We start from the raw sequence: 13346 nt of genomic DNA on the forward strand, positions 1-13346 counted from the left end.
TTTTAATTGTCTATTATCCTAGCCTCTTGGTCATTCAGTGACTTGGGAATATCTTGTAGTTGAAAGGTGTCTTATCTGGCAATAAGTATTTATTAATGGATTCAAAACTGCTAGATGTTATGCTAAAAACATTAATATAAAGAAGCAGAAGAGAGGGAATGGGTAGAAGCGGAGAAATAAGAAAACAATGAAGCTGTAATCTGCCTCCAGATCTGGTTGAGACTCTATAACCTAGAAACATGAGACAAACAAGATTAAGGTATCAGACAACAGAATCAGCTGGAGATTGTGCAGTGGTGTGTTTTAGGAATTCAGAGTTGGGAAAGGTCATTAAGACCTGAGGTTAGTTAGCTCTGTGGCAATGGATTTTTATCTCAACCTCAGTTTCACATTGGTATCTTTTATTTCAGGTTCTCAGTTTTTTGTTGTTTTTTTTTCTGACTCTATTTCTTCTTTCCTTCAATCCAGATTGCCAGTCACGTATACTCTCATGATCTCTCATTACATAGAATGAGTATTCTAAGGAGGGGTAGGGCTGGAGAAGATGTGTGTCAGAATCCCAGAGAGGGCTATGGATTGTGTATGGTTTGAAAATTCCCCTTAGAACTATTGACATAATCCCTTCCCTGTGCCCTTTGCTAAATAAGTAAGAATTTTTATATGTATTTTAAATAACATACCTGGGTTGAATTTTTGTAGTATGTTATTAATACATTAGATCATTACTAAATTAGAATAAATTATTTCAATAGCTTAATTTGAAAGATTTTTTAAATTCTGCCCCCCCTTAAAAAAATTTTTATTTTCTAGATCCCAAAGTCCAGGAGTGAGGGATCTATTCAGGCCCTCAGGATACCACAACCAGAACTATCTGATAGCATTCCTCAGGTCAGCCTGCGGCTGAGTCATAGAAAACCCTGCTGGGAGGACATGAATTCAGCAGAAGATGCTAGTGGTGCAAAGTTCGTGTCCAGGTTGGTGTCTTTCCTTTATTTACCGTTATATGTTGTGTTGTTCCGTCTGTTATCTAAGGCCATATATGAAGGTATTTTTGCTAGTATTTGCCTCTGGAGTCCGCGGGGTGTAGATCAGGAAAAGTATTTAAGATTCACTCTAAGTTTTGAGAATTTTCTGGCTAATAGCTCCTACCACAGGAGCATCCCTGGTTATATTTTGTTTTCTAGATTATAACAAATTATTTAATCAACTGGACTATGCGAGGCTCACAGTTAAAAGTTGAAAGAGTCACTTGTTGGATGGATTTTCATAATATGTTCAGTGGTTAATTTTATCTGCAATTGAAGTGGACATCAGAGTTGTTACTAGAACCAACTCTCATTAGCAAATTTCAAACACAGTTTCTTATGCCACCCATTATACCTGAAATCAAACTTCTTTGGTATACTTGAAGAAATAGGCATACAATTTTCTTGAAATAGGTAAGATGGAGGCTGACTCTTATTTACTCCTACCATAGGGAATTTTGCCTTTTAAGAATTGTTTTGTCTTATAACCTAAAATTTATTTGTAAACGTTTTTTAAAATCCCATTATCAGTATAAAATAGCTATAGAGAAATGAAGGATGTTTATGACATTAAATAGATTAATAATATAGTTAAGGAGCTCCCCATTTTGGGTTGCCTTATAAAAAAGAATGGAGTTTTGGCTAGATTTAAGATGAAGATAGCTTAAATAGGAAAAAAAAGAAGACACAGTTCTTATAGTTAGGCCCAATTAGAAAGCTTGTAATATAGGTATTTAGAAAACAGCAAGCAGATGTCATGTGAGGAGTTAGTTGGAAATAAGGCTGGGAAGGTGGAATGAGGCCAGATCTTTGACCTTCGTGCCAACCTGAAGTAGTTTTGCATCCAGTCTTTCCTAGCTGAGCAAATGTTCAGAACTTAACCCTCTGGTTCCAGGACCTGCCGTAGGACAGGGTGTCGAGAATGAACAAAGCCAACCAGGCCCCTGTGTTTATGGTCCAGTGAGGGAGGTAATAGGGAAACATACAGAAAATACAGAATAAAAGCCTGGGAAAGAAGATCACTTAAGTTCTAATAAGTGAAGATATTAACAAACTAAAACAAATTAATATAATAAGGTGACTCAAACACAGCTTTAGTTTGAGTAGGTGACAAAGGCCTGAGCTGAGACATGGAGGAGAAGGAGAGAGTCTGTGAAGATCAAGAAAAACATTTCTACGCACAGAAACTGAGGCAGGAACTTGGTTTCCTCCTACAGGTAATAGGAAGTTAGTGAAAGTGCAGACACGTGGGGCTTGGTGACGGAACCGCGGTGAGCGGGCACATGAGGAGGTGCCATCTCCTGTCAGCCCGCAGGGGCAGCTGGGAGACGGGAGTCTGAGGGTGGTCACAGCGCTGGTTCCTGCAACAGTTTCTGATCTTCATTGGCATATAGTGTGTGGCGTCCACTGGCTGGGCGTTGGGATTCAGAGAATGGGAGCCATAGAGTCCCGTACTTGGGAGACAGGGGAAAATAAAAATACAATAAAAGTCATTCAGCACACATATCCTACAGGCCTGTCATGTACCAGGCCCTGTGATAAAGTCGTGAGTAAGCTTTAGGTGCTCCTCCTGGACTGCATCTGCGGCGCACAGGGCGCCGCAGGGAGCCAGACGCAGGGCACAGACCGCATGGCGGCGGAGGGTCCAGAAGGTTTCCAAGAGGGCGACTTGGAGCCAAAGCGAGGAGGATCAGTAGAGGTTTCGTGGGTAGGGAAATTGAGACAAGGGTGCTCCTGGAAGGGAAAACAGCACATGCTGGACAGCTCGGAGGGAGCTTCAAGTACAGCGGTGGATTCAGGACCTCTGGAGTTTGCAACAGAGGGGAGGCTGAAGGGGGGTAAACAATTAAGCTAAATGGGGCAAATCATCAAAAACTGGTCCCCATAGCAAGGGGTTTGATTTCCCTTGAAAAAATGGTGGGAAGCGAGAGTGCGGGAATGTAAGCGGGAAAATGATACAGTCAGACTTGTATTTTATAAAAGATCTTATGGCAGCTGCAGAAGGAAAGATGAAAGGAACAGTAAGAAGCGCGGGGAGGCTAGCAAGGAGGCCCTGAGGTGATGTGCAAGCTGAGAGCCTGCATGGCGTCTTGGGAAGAGGAGGTGCGAACAAGACTTCGTGCCTCAAAGGGAAGGGAAAAACAGGCTCTTGCTTAGAGGAGTGGACTTGGTCCAGAAAGCACTGGGGATTTTTGTTTATTTGGCTTTTGTGGGTTATTGCAATATTTTAATGAATGAAATGTAGGCAGGTTTGTATGCATAGCAGGCAGAGTCCATGGAGATAAGGAAGCTAATGTTAGAAGCCAGGAGATAAAAGAGCAAGGCCTCCAGGTGGGAATTCAGAGACCAGAGGACAGCCGGAGAGAGGCAGGCACACCGCCCGTGCGCAACTGTATGAGCACTCTTCCTGTGGTGGCCTCTGCTAACCACTGGGCTCCCCACCTGGTGGCAGGGCACGTGCTTCCCCTAGAAGGGAAACGGTGTGATCGGTAGAGGAACCAGGCTTGGTCAGTGAGCAAATGTTCAGAGAAGAATAAGGAGCACAGATCCAAAACACTGGGCCTTTTAAAAGTGTTTCTTCTTCTGTTTAAAAATCAAGGTAAACTGGCTGGGTGACAAGAAGTAGTGTAGCTGTTACCTTCACAAATTACTTTCTAAAGAATTATGCCAAGAATGCTGTTAAGTGAGATAATGAAATGAAAAATTAACTTGTTTGTTGTTTATATCATTATTCATCCAGTCATAAAATGAAAGGGATAAAGTTTCCTGCTTCTAAAAGTAACAAGAAAAGAGCTTCCTGTTTGGAAAATAAAATTGTGCTTTTGAGATACAAATCAAAGAGGTGAGATTTTGGAGAGAAGCAGCAGCTAATGTTCTCTAGCCACTATTCGTCCCTCTGGTCAGCATATCTCCAGTTAGAACAAATGCGTATTAGAATTTATGAATTTCTTATATGTACTTCCCAGTTTTTTAAAGGACAGCTTTGAAGAACAGACTCCTTTACATCTGGCATCCTTAAAGGTTTAGATAGAAACCTTGCTACTCACACCACACAGAAACTCATCCATCCACCTTCTTGTCTCTATCCATCATGTCAGAGTAAATTTTTGTCATACACATTATCAAAACACAAGTGGAGATCATTAAAATAAATTTAACCAAAAATAAATTTTAAATCTTTTACATATATTTGAAGTGATGTAATAGATTTTATGCCTACTTTCATTTCAAAAACGTATCACCTCAAACACTTATGAAGCTGTTTTCATTTAGTTATTGGTTAATTTCATAACTTTTCAAGATGAAGAGTGTGTGTGTTTTGTGCACACACAATTGTCTCTGTATCTTTTCTTTAGGGAAGTTTACACTTTCCTCCTTACCAGTTTGTTAGTTGCACTGTCTTAAACACAAAGGTTAGCAGTGTTTATTAAATACATGCTATGCCCCTTGTCCCTAATGCAATCTTTACTTCCGCTTGCCAATTTTTTTTTCAAGTATTTGTCAAGAAGCATTTAGCTAGGCTTTTCCTAGTACTAATTTTTTTTTTTTTAGTTGCTCTTTGAGAAAGGAAAAAATTCAGCAAAATCTATTCTTGTTTGACCTGTGATCTGGTAAGTTTGATTTACTTCACAAAGCAAAAATCATTCGATTTGCACTTATTAAAATCAGTGCAACACGTTTTTATATAATAATTTGGTTTTCAACAGAGTTACTGTGTCAGTTAACAACAAAGATAAAACTAAGAAAAAAACCTATGGTACTAAAGTTTCCAGAATGAAGTGTCCTGCAATTTTCCAGTGTAAAGGTTGATTTCTAGGGCTTTTGAGAAATGATTTTTGGCTAACTGTGTTTTTGATAACTTTGAATATTTAGAGTTCAGACATTGTTCAGCACTTTTTGCCAAGTTGCCTCACTTTGATCTTTTTTTCTTCCTCCTTTCAACCATTATGCATAGTCCCATTTCTTCCAGATATGTAATAGAAATATAAATTGTCATCAACAAGTAGTTGTTATTTTTCTACTCTTTAGGTAGTGGCAGTAAAAATAAAAGTGTAGAAGGGTAACACATTTTAAAATGTGTTCTGAGAGTCCAAAGAGGAGCTGGATATCATTATTGCTCTCTGGCCGATTTCTATCTTGGAACATTATTTAGGTAATTAACTTTTTTTTCTGTATTTGTCTACCTAAAATTGGCATTGAGGATACAATCATATGAACAACAATCATTTTTCTAATCTTCATAGAATCTCTCACAGTTAGAGTGGCTTCATGAAAAGAGCTAAGGATTGCTATTCTATTGATTTTGTTAAAGCTCAGTGGGAGTGATCAACACTAAATCCTAAGCCAAAGACAAAAGTTCTTCAAGACGTGTCCACTCCACTCACTGAAAGCATTAGCTTTTCATCTAAAAGTGACAGCAGTAATTTTTGCTGTCAAAGACTAAAACATTGTTAAAAATTTCTTTTTGTAATTAAGGTGTGCTCATTAGTAAAATTCACAGTAGACTGAAAAGCATAATTTCTAATCGGACATGCCTACTTGGAAAGAGTAAATTCCTGTCCTTCTCCACAGTATGAGTACAGTGTTCAAGTTCGGAGGGTAAGAGACACTCAGAGAAATGAGGTTATTGAACCAGTGCATCCCTTAAGCAAGGCTGGAATGGTCCAGTCCCTCTCACTACACATGATATTTTTATCTTACTCCTTTTAAAAATATGGAGGAAGAAAATAAAAAATTAAATTCCAGGTATTAACTACAGTTTAATGTGTTAAGAAACAGGCCATTTAAAAATTTTCCTGGAAGAAGTTCCATATCCTTCCTAAAGAAGTAAAGGGAAAAGCTCTGTATTATATGTAAAATCTGAGATGTTAAAGTGATTTGACATTATTCAGAGTTAGCTATCTTAGTATCTGTTCCAACATATAAAATAGATAAAAATAATTTTTTCATGTTTCTAGCACTGTATTTTTTTATTAAGATATAATTGATATACACTCTTATGAAGATTTCACAAGAAAAACAATGTGGTTGCTACATTCACCCATATTATCGAGTCCCCCCCATACCCCACTGCAGTCACTGTCCATCAGTGTAGTAAGACGCTACAGTCACTATTTGTCTTCTCTGTGCTACACTGTCTTCCCCATGACCCCCGCCCCCACACCATGTCTAGCACTTTATTATAATATTACTTTAAAAATCTTTTAATTTTAGAACTTAGAGAACAGGATTAATGCTTTTAGCCTTTTAGATGTTAAAGAGTATTTTTTCTAGTGTTTTATTTGCAAGGTAATATATTTCCTTAAATGTGTGATTTCCTTAAAAGACACAGGAAAATTTCTAGTTCTACAAAGTCAGAGGAAAGTCTAAAGAAACCATATATTGTATGATTCCGTTTATGTGAAATGTCCAGAATGGCAATATAGAAACAGAAGGTAGAGTTCCAATTGTCTGGGGTTGGGAGGACCAGAGATGGACAGAGATTAACTATAAATACTCTGAAGGACCTTATTTGGGGAATAAAAATATTCTGAAATTGCTTTGGGTGAGAGTTATACTACTTGGTAAAGTTACTGAAAATCATTGAACTGTACACTTGAAAAGGTGAATTTTTCTTTTTCACAAAATATACCGCAATAACATTGTTTAAAAAAATACAAATACAAAAAAGTGTTGCGGTAAGGAGAAATAGATATGCTTTAAGAAAGTCACTTGATCGCAGATTGCTAAAATACAACTATTTTTATAAGTAAATGGTACCTGAGAGAAAGTTGTGTGTGTTAAACTTTTTTTTAATTAAAGTGTCATTGATATACAATTTTATGATGGTTTCACATACACAAAACAGTGGTTCAGACTTCACCCATATTATCAAGACCTCAGCCCCTCCATTGCGGTCACTGTTTATCAATGTAGTAAGATGTTACAGAGTCATTGATTGTATTCTCCACATCATACTGCCTTCCCAGTGACCTACCTATGTTGTGATTGCAAATTGTAGTGCCCCTTAATCCCCTTTCCCTCCCCACCCAACCTCTCCAACCCTTCCCCCTTAGTAACTTTCTCACTGTCTATGGAGTCTGCTGCTTTTTTTGTTCTTTCTGTTTCACTTTATTTTGATACTCCACAAAGGAGTGAAATAATTTGGCATTTGTCTTTTCTGCCTGGCTCTTTTCACTCAGAATAATACCCTCTAGATCCATCCATGTTGTTGCAAATGATAGGATTTCTTTTCTTTTTATGGTTGAAAAATATTCCATTGTGTATATGTACCACCTCTTCTTTATCCATTCATCTATTGGTGGGCACTTAGGTTGCTTCCATATCTTGACTATTGCAAATAGTGCTACAATAAACATGGGGTGCATATATATTTTCTAATCAGAGATCTTGTTTTCTTCAGGTAAATTCCTAGATGTGGAATTACTGAATAGAATGGTATTTCTATTTTTAGTTTTTTGAGGAATGTCTATAATGCTTTCCACAGAGGTTGCACTGATTTACATTCCCACCAGCAGTGTAGATGGTTCCCATTTCTCCGCATCCTCGCCAACATTTGTTATTTCTTGTCTTTTGGATAGTGGCCATTCTAATTGTGTGAGGTGATATCTCATTGTGGTTTTGATTTGCATTTCCCTGATCATTAGCTATGTGGAGCACCTTTTCAGGTACCTGTTGGCAATCTTTATTTCTTTTTTGGAGAAATATCTGTTCAAGTTCTCCACCCATTTTTTAATCATGTTATTTGTTTTGGGATGCTGAGGTATATGAGGTTTTTATATATTTGGGATGTTAACTCTTTATTGGATATAAATCATTGGCAAATATATTCTCCCATACTGTAGGAGATGCTTTCTTGTTCTGTTGATAGTGTCCTTTGCAGTACAGAAGCCTTTCAGTTTGATGTAGTCCCACTTGTTCAGTTTTTATTTTGTTTTCATTGATCGAGGAGATGTGTTCAGGAAAAACCTTCTCATGTTTATATTCAAGAGTTTTTTTTGCGTATGTTTTCCTCTGTGAGTTTTATGGTTTCATAACTTATATTCAGGTCTTTGATTCATTTTGAGTTTACTTTTGTATATGGAGTTACACAGTAATCCAGTTTCACTCTCTTACATGTAGCTGTCCATTTTTCTCAACACTAGTTGTTGAAGAAGAGGCTACCTTTTCCCCATTGTATTTGGTGCTTTTTAAATTTTAAGAGAAATTGTTCCTTTGTACTTTCTGTTGACTGTAAGAGTGAGGTGGCAGGTGTAAAGATCAGGTCCTCCTAAAGGTGATTCATAGGGATGGAGGAGAAGTGGGCAGGGAAAGCTCTTGTTTTTTCATCCCTGGAAGGATTCAGGTTGTGGTGCACTGTGCTATAATCAAAAGTTACTGACAGATCAGTATTTCAATAAAACACAGAAACAAAAAGAAAATCCCCATCTTGGGGCTTTCACAAAATAAAGTCATAGGTCTACTGTTGGAAAGCAGAAAGGTTACTGGTACGCTTCTGTGTCAAAGTTCATAGTCTCTTTTCCTGTAGGTGAGTGTCCTGTAGACACATTGATGATTAATAAAAATTTTGGTTTTGGCTCTTATGTAAATAAGTAAAGCAATTAAGAGTGATTAAAACACTTTCATTTCCTATAATGGGAATAAATAAATAGCTACCACTTTGCCAATTATTTACCTAAAATAACATGATGATGAATATGGAGTAAAAGAAACTATCTTTGCTTATGTTACAGAGGTGTTTCTAATTTGATTGATAAATGAGGGAAACTACAATAAATCAGTTTTCAGTATGTATTGAAAACAAGTGTTTTCCTGGGAGAGCATGTTCTGCCTGAGAGGTTGTTTTCTCCTAAAAGTCCTTTCTTATATATTTATTCTGTTTTTCAGTACTTTTGAAGTATATAGGGAATATATATATTCTTATAACAATTTAAAACATCACTGAAAAGCCTAAAGTTCCCACTGAATGTCTTGCTCCACCCTCTTTTCTCCCCCAGGGTGCCTGCTATTTAATAAGGATGATTGTATATTCTCCTAGACTTCTTTCAATGTATTTATATATTAGAGATGAAAAAACAATTTCATCATACTGAGTGTATTATGGTGCTTCACAGATCTTTCAAATATTCCCACTTCTGTATTTTTTCTCCCTACTATGACATCCCTACCCTTTCTGTCTCTAAATTCAGTGATCTCCAAGTCTTCTTCCTTGGATACCTGCTCCCTGTCTGTCTGCTGATCTAGTCACAGGATGACAATATTCAGATCAGTATCTCAGACCTGAACTCAAGTCTAGGTTTCTGGTACCTACCAACCATCTACACTTAAGACTTTACCATAAACTGACTGTGCCCAAACACAACTCATTTTCTCATCTTTCATTCAACTTGGCTATATGTTTCATATTCACAACAACTAGACTCAAAGCCTTTTATATAATCAGTCATCAAATCTTGTCAGTATTTCCTTTATAGTACCTCCAGTATCGCTTTCCCCATTTTCCCCCATGATCTCTAACTTAGGCCTCCATCACCTTGTGGCTGATCATTACTGCATTCCACTAACCTCCTGGATCCATTTTCTTCACACAAGTTGGTCCTATGCCTCTGTTTTCAGATCCTAACTGGAATTCTCTACTGAGACATACTCATATATCACCTACTAATTCAGATACCTCAGACTCTTCCTTTGCCCCTGGCCCTATCACCCTTCTTTTTAGAATGTTCTTTGACAATGACACTGTCTTTATTTTGCCTCAGCACTACCCGCTCTTTACCAGTCTACAGACACATAAGTTTGAACAGATCCTACTCCTGCTCAGAATCCCTTGTGGCTTACTTGTGCCCAGGGTATAAGAGACTCCTTGACCTGACTTTTGCTGTCTTTCCAGCCCCTTCTCCCTGCACTCTACTCCTACCTTTTTCTCATTCCTACAGCTACCATATAACACACACATTCCAGAACTATCTTGCTTTCAGATATTCTCTTAAATATTAGATTGTGTGACAGATTTTGTCTTATATTTGCTTTAAAACTTATGGACCAAGATGACAGAGTTGGAAGTCTCCCTCCTCTTCTCCCACAGCAACAATAACATGGCAAAAGTGCCTCTGTGAGAGCTTTGGGATCCGCATAAGAGATTGCAAAACCCCAGTAGAGCTCAAGACCAAGAAAGGCCATTTTGAGAAGGCATGCCTGCACCTAGGATACAGATTTGTAAACCATGGTCTGTAATCATAGTTATAGACCTGAAACAGTCCTTTTCCCTTGTGGACACAGCTACAGCCCTATTTGGCCTTAGTCCTGCTGCCAGCACCATCCTCCAAGGGACCAGGGAGGAGCCACACCCACCCTTGGGTAACAGATCCATCAACAGTGACAGCTGTGGACCCTGAAGCAGCATGTGATCTGGTTCTGGTCCCTCTCAGCCTTAGTCCGAAAATAGTCCTTCCTATCCAGGGATCCAAAAGAGTCCCACCCATCCACATCCCCATAGGCAGGCTTGCCAACCTAGGCCAACTGAGGATCCTAAAGCAGTGGTATGATTCACTCCAGTTCTCTAAGATGGAAGTACATAGCAATACAGGCCTACCTCAAGAAATAAGAGCAATACCAAATAAACCATCTAAATTCATAATTAAAGAAACTAGAAAAAGAACAAATGAAACCCAAAGTTAGCAGAAGGAGGGACATAATAAAGATCAGATCAAAAAGAAGTAACATAGAGAAGAATTAAAAAAGAGAAAAAATTAATGAAACTAAGAGCTGGTTCTTTGAGAAAATAAAACCCTCTATCCAGACTTACCAAGAAAAAAAGAGTACATAAATAAGCAAAATCAGAAATGAAGAAAGAATAGTCATAACAGATAACACAGAAATAAAAATAATTATTAGAGAATTCCATGAAAAATTGTATGCCAGTAAATTGGACAACCTAGAAGAAATGGACAAATTCCTAGAAAAACACAACTTTCCAAACTGACCCAGGAAGAATCAAAATCTGAACAGACCAATCACCAGCAATGAAATTGAATTGGTAATCAAAAAACTCCCAACAAACAAAGCCAGAACAAGATGATATCACAGCTAGTTCTACCAAATATTTAAAGAAGAGCTAATACCCATCCTCTTTAAAGTATTCTAAAAAGTAGAAGAGGAGGGAATACTTCCAAACTCATTCTATAAGGCCAGCATCACTCTAATACAAAAACCAGGCAAAGACACTACAAAAAAGAAAATTATAGACCAATATCCATGATGAACATATATGCAAAAATCCTCAACAAAATATTAGCAAACTGAATTCAAAAATACATCAAAAGCATCATTCATTACAACCACATGGAATTCATTAGAGGGATTCAAGGATGGTATAATATTTGTAAATCAGTATCATACACAACATTAGCAAAAAGAAGGATAAAAACCACATGATCATCTCAATAGATGCTGAGAAAGCATATGACAAAATTCAACATCCATTCATGATAAAAACTCTCAACAAAGTCATCATAGAGGGTACCTACCTCAACATAATAAAGGCCATATATGACGAACACACAGCTAACATCATACTCAATTGAGAAAAGCTGAAAGCTTTTCCTCTAAGATCAGGAACAAGACAAGGTTGCCCAGTCTCACCACATTTATTCAACATAGTACTGCAGGCAATCAGACAAGATTAAGTGATAAAAGGCATTCAAATTGGTAAGGAAGATGTTAAACTTTCACTATTTGCAGATCACATCATACTATATATAGAAAACCCTAAATTACACCAAAAAACTATTAGAACTAATAACAGGATTCAGCAAAGTTGCAGGATACAAAATTAATACACGGAAGTCTGTTGCATCCCTAAATACTAACAAAGAACTAGCAGGAAGAGAAATCAGGAAAACAATTCCATTTATAATTTCATCAAAAAGAATAAAATACCTAGGAATAATCATAACCAAAGAAGTGAAAGACCTCTATTCTGAAAACTATAAGACATACAAAAAAGAAAGTAAAGGCACGAATAAGTGGAAATCTTACCCATGCTCATGGATAGGAAGAAGTGATGTTGTCAGAATGGCCATCCTGCCCAAAACAATTTACAAATTCAATGCAATCCCTATCAAAATAACAATGGCATTTTTCAATGAACTAGAGCAAATAGTTCTAAAATTCATATGGAACCACAAAAAACCATGGATAGCCAAAGCAATCCTGAGAAAGAACAGAGCTGGAGGTATTATGCTCCCTGACTTGAAGCTGTACTACAAAGCTACATCAATCAAAACAATATGGTACTGGCACAAGAACAGAATCATAGATCAATGGAATAGAATAGAAATTCCAGATATAAACCTACACATATATGTTCAATTAATATATGGTAAATATATGGTGGATATACAATGGTGAAAAGACAGCCTGTTCAATAACTGGTCCACAAGGAAAAGTGGACAGCTACATGCAAGAAAATGAAACTGGATCACTGTCAAACTCCCTACACAAAAGTAAACTTGAAATGAATCAAAGACCTGAATATAGACCTGAAACCATAAAACTCTTAGAAAGAAACAGGCAAAAATCTCCTGAACATAAACATTAACAACTGTTTCTTGTATACATCTCAGGCAAGGGAAACAAAAAATGAGCAAATGGGACTACATTAAACTAAAAAGCTTTGTATAGTAAAAGATACCATCAGGAGAACAAAAAGCAATCTACAGTATGGGAGAATATATTCATAAATGATTTATCTGATAAATCACTTATTTGGTTAAAATCCAAAATATGTAAAGAGGTCATATGCCTCAACACCAAAAAAAACCACCTGACTAAAAAATAGGCAGAGGACCTGAATAGACATTTATCCAAAAAAATGCAGATGGCCAACAGGCACATGAAAAGATGCTCCATATTGCTAATCATCAGGGAAATGTACACCAGTCAGAACGGCCACTATCCAAAAAAAAAAAACAAATGCTGGTGATGGTGTGGAAAATGGGAACCCTCCTACATTGTTGGGTGGGAATGTAAATTACTTCAACCACTGTTGAAAGCAATATGGACACTCCTCAAAAAACTAAAAATAGAAATACCATTTGACCCAGTAATTCCACTCCTAGGAATTTACCTGAAGAAAACAAGATCCCTGATTCAAAAAGTCGTATGCACCCCTATGTTTATCGCAGCACTATTTACAGTAGCCAAGATAAGGAAGCAACCTAAGTGTCCATCAGTAGATAAATGGATAAGATGTGGTACATGTACACAATGGAATATTATTTAGCCGTAAAAATTTTAAAATCCTACCATTTGCAACAATAT

At 37.3% G+C, this 13346-nt stretch overlaps 1 protein-coding gene across 11 annotated transcripts in view; it reads left to right on the forward strand.

The window, feature by feature from the left end:
- Nucleotides 1-13346, forward strand: part of FAM13A (family with sequence similarity 13 member A) — a 320862-nt gene that overhangs the window by 198323 nt on the left and 109193 nt on the right. For all 11 annotated transcript variants that reach the window (XM_037020137.2, XM_037020139.2, XM_037020138.2 and 8 more), the window contains one exon: nt 811-974. In XM_037020137.2, the coding sequence (XP_036876032.2) occupies nt 811-974 (164 nt within the window). The remainder of the gene's footprint in view (nt 1-810; nt 975-13346) is intronic.

The sequence above is a fragment of the Manis javanica genome, chromosome 5 (assembly GCF_040802235.1).
Source record: "Manis javanica isolate MJ-LG chromosome 5, MJ_LKY, whole genome shotgun sequence".
NCBI classification, from domain to species: domain Eukaryota; kingdom Metazoa; phylum Chordata; class Mammalia; order Pholidota; family Manidae; genus Manis; species Manis javanica.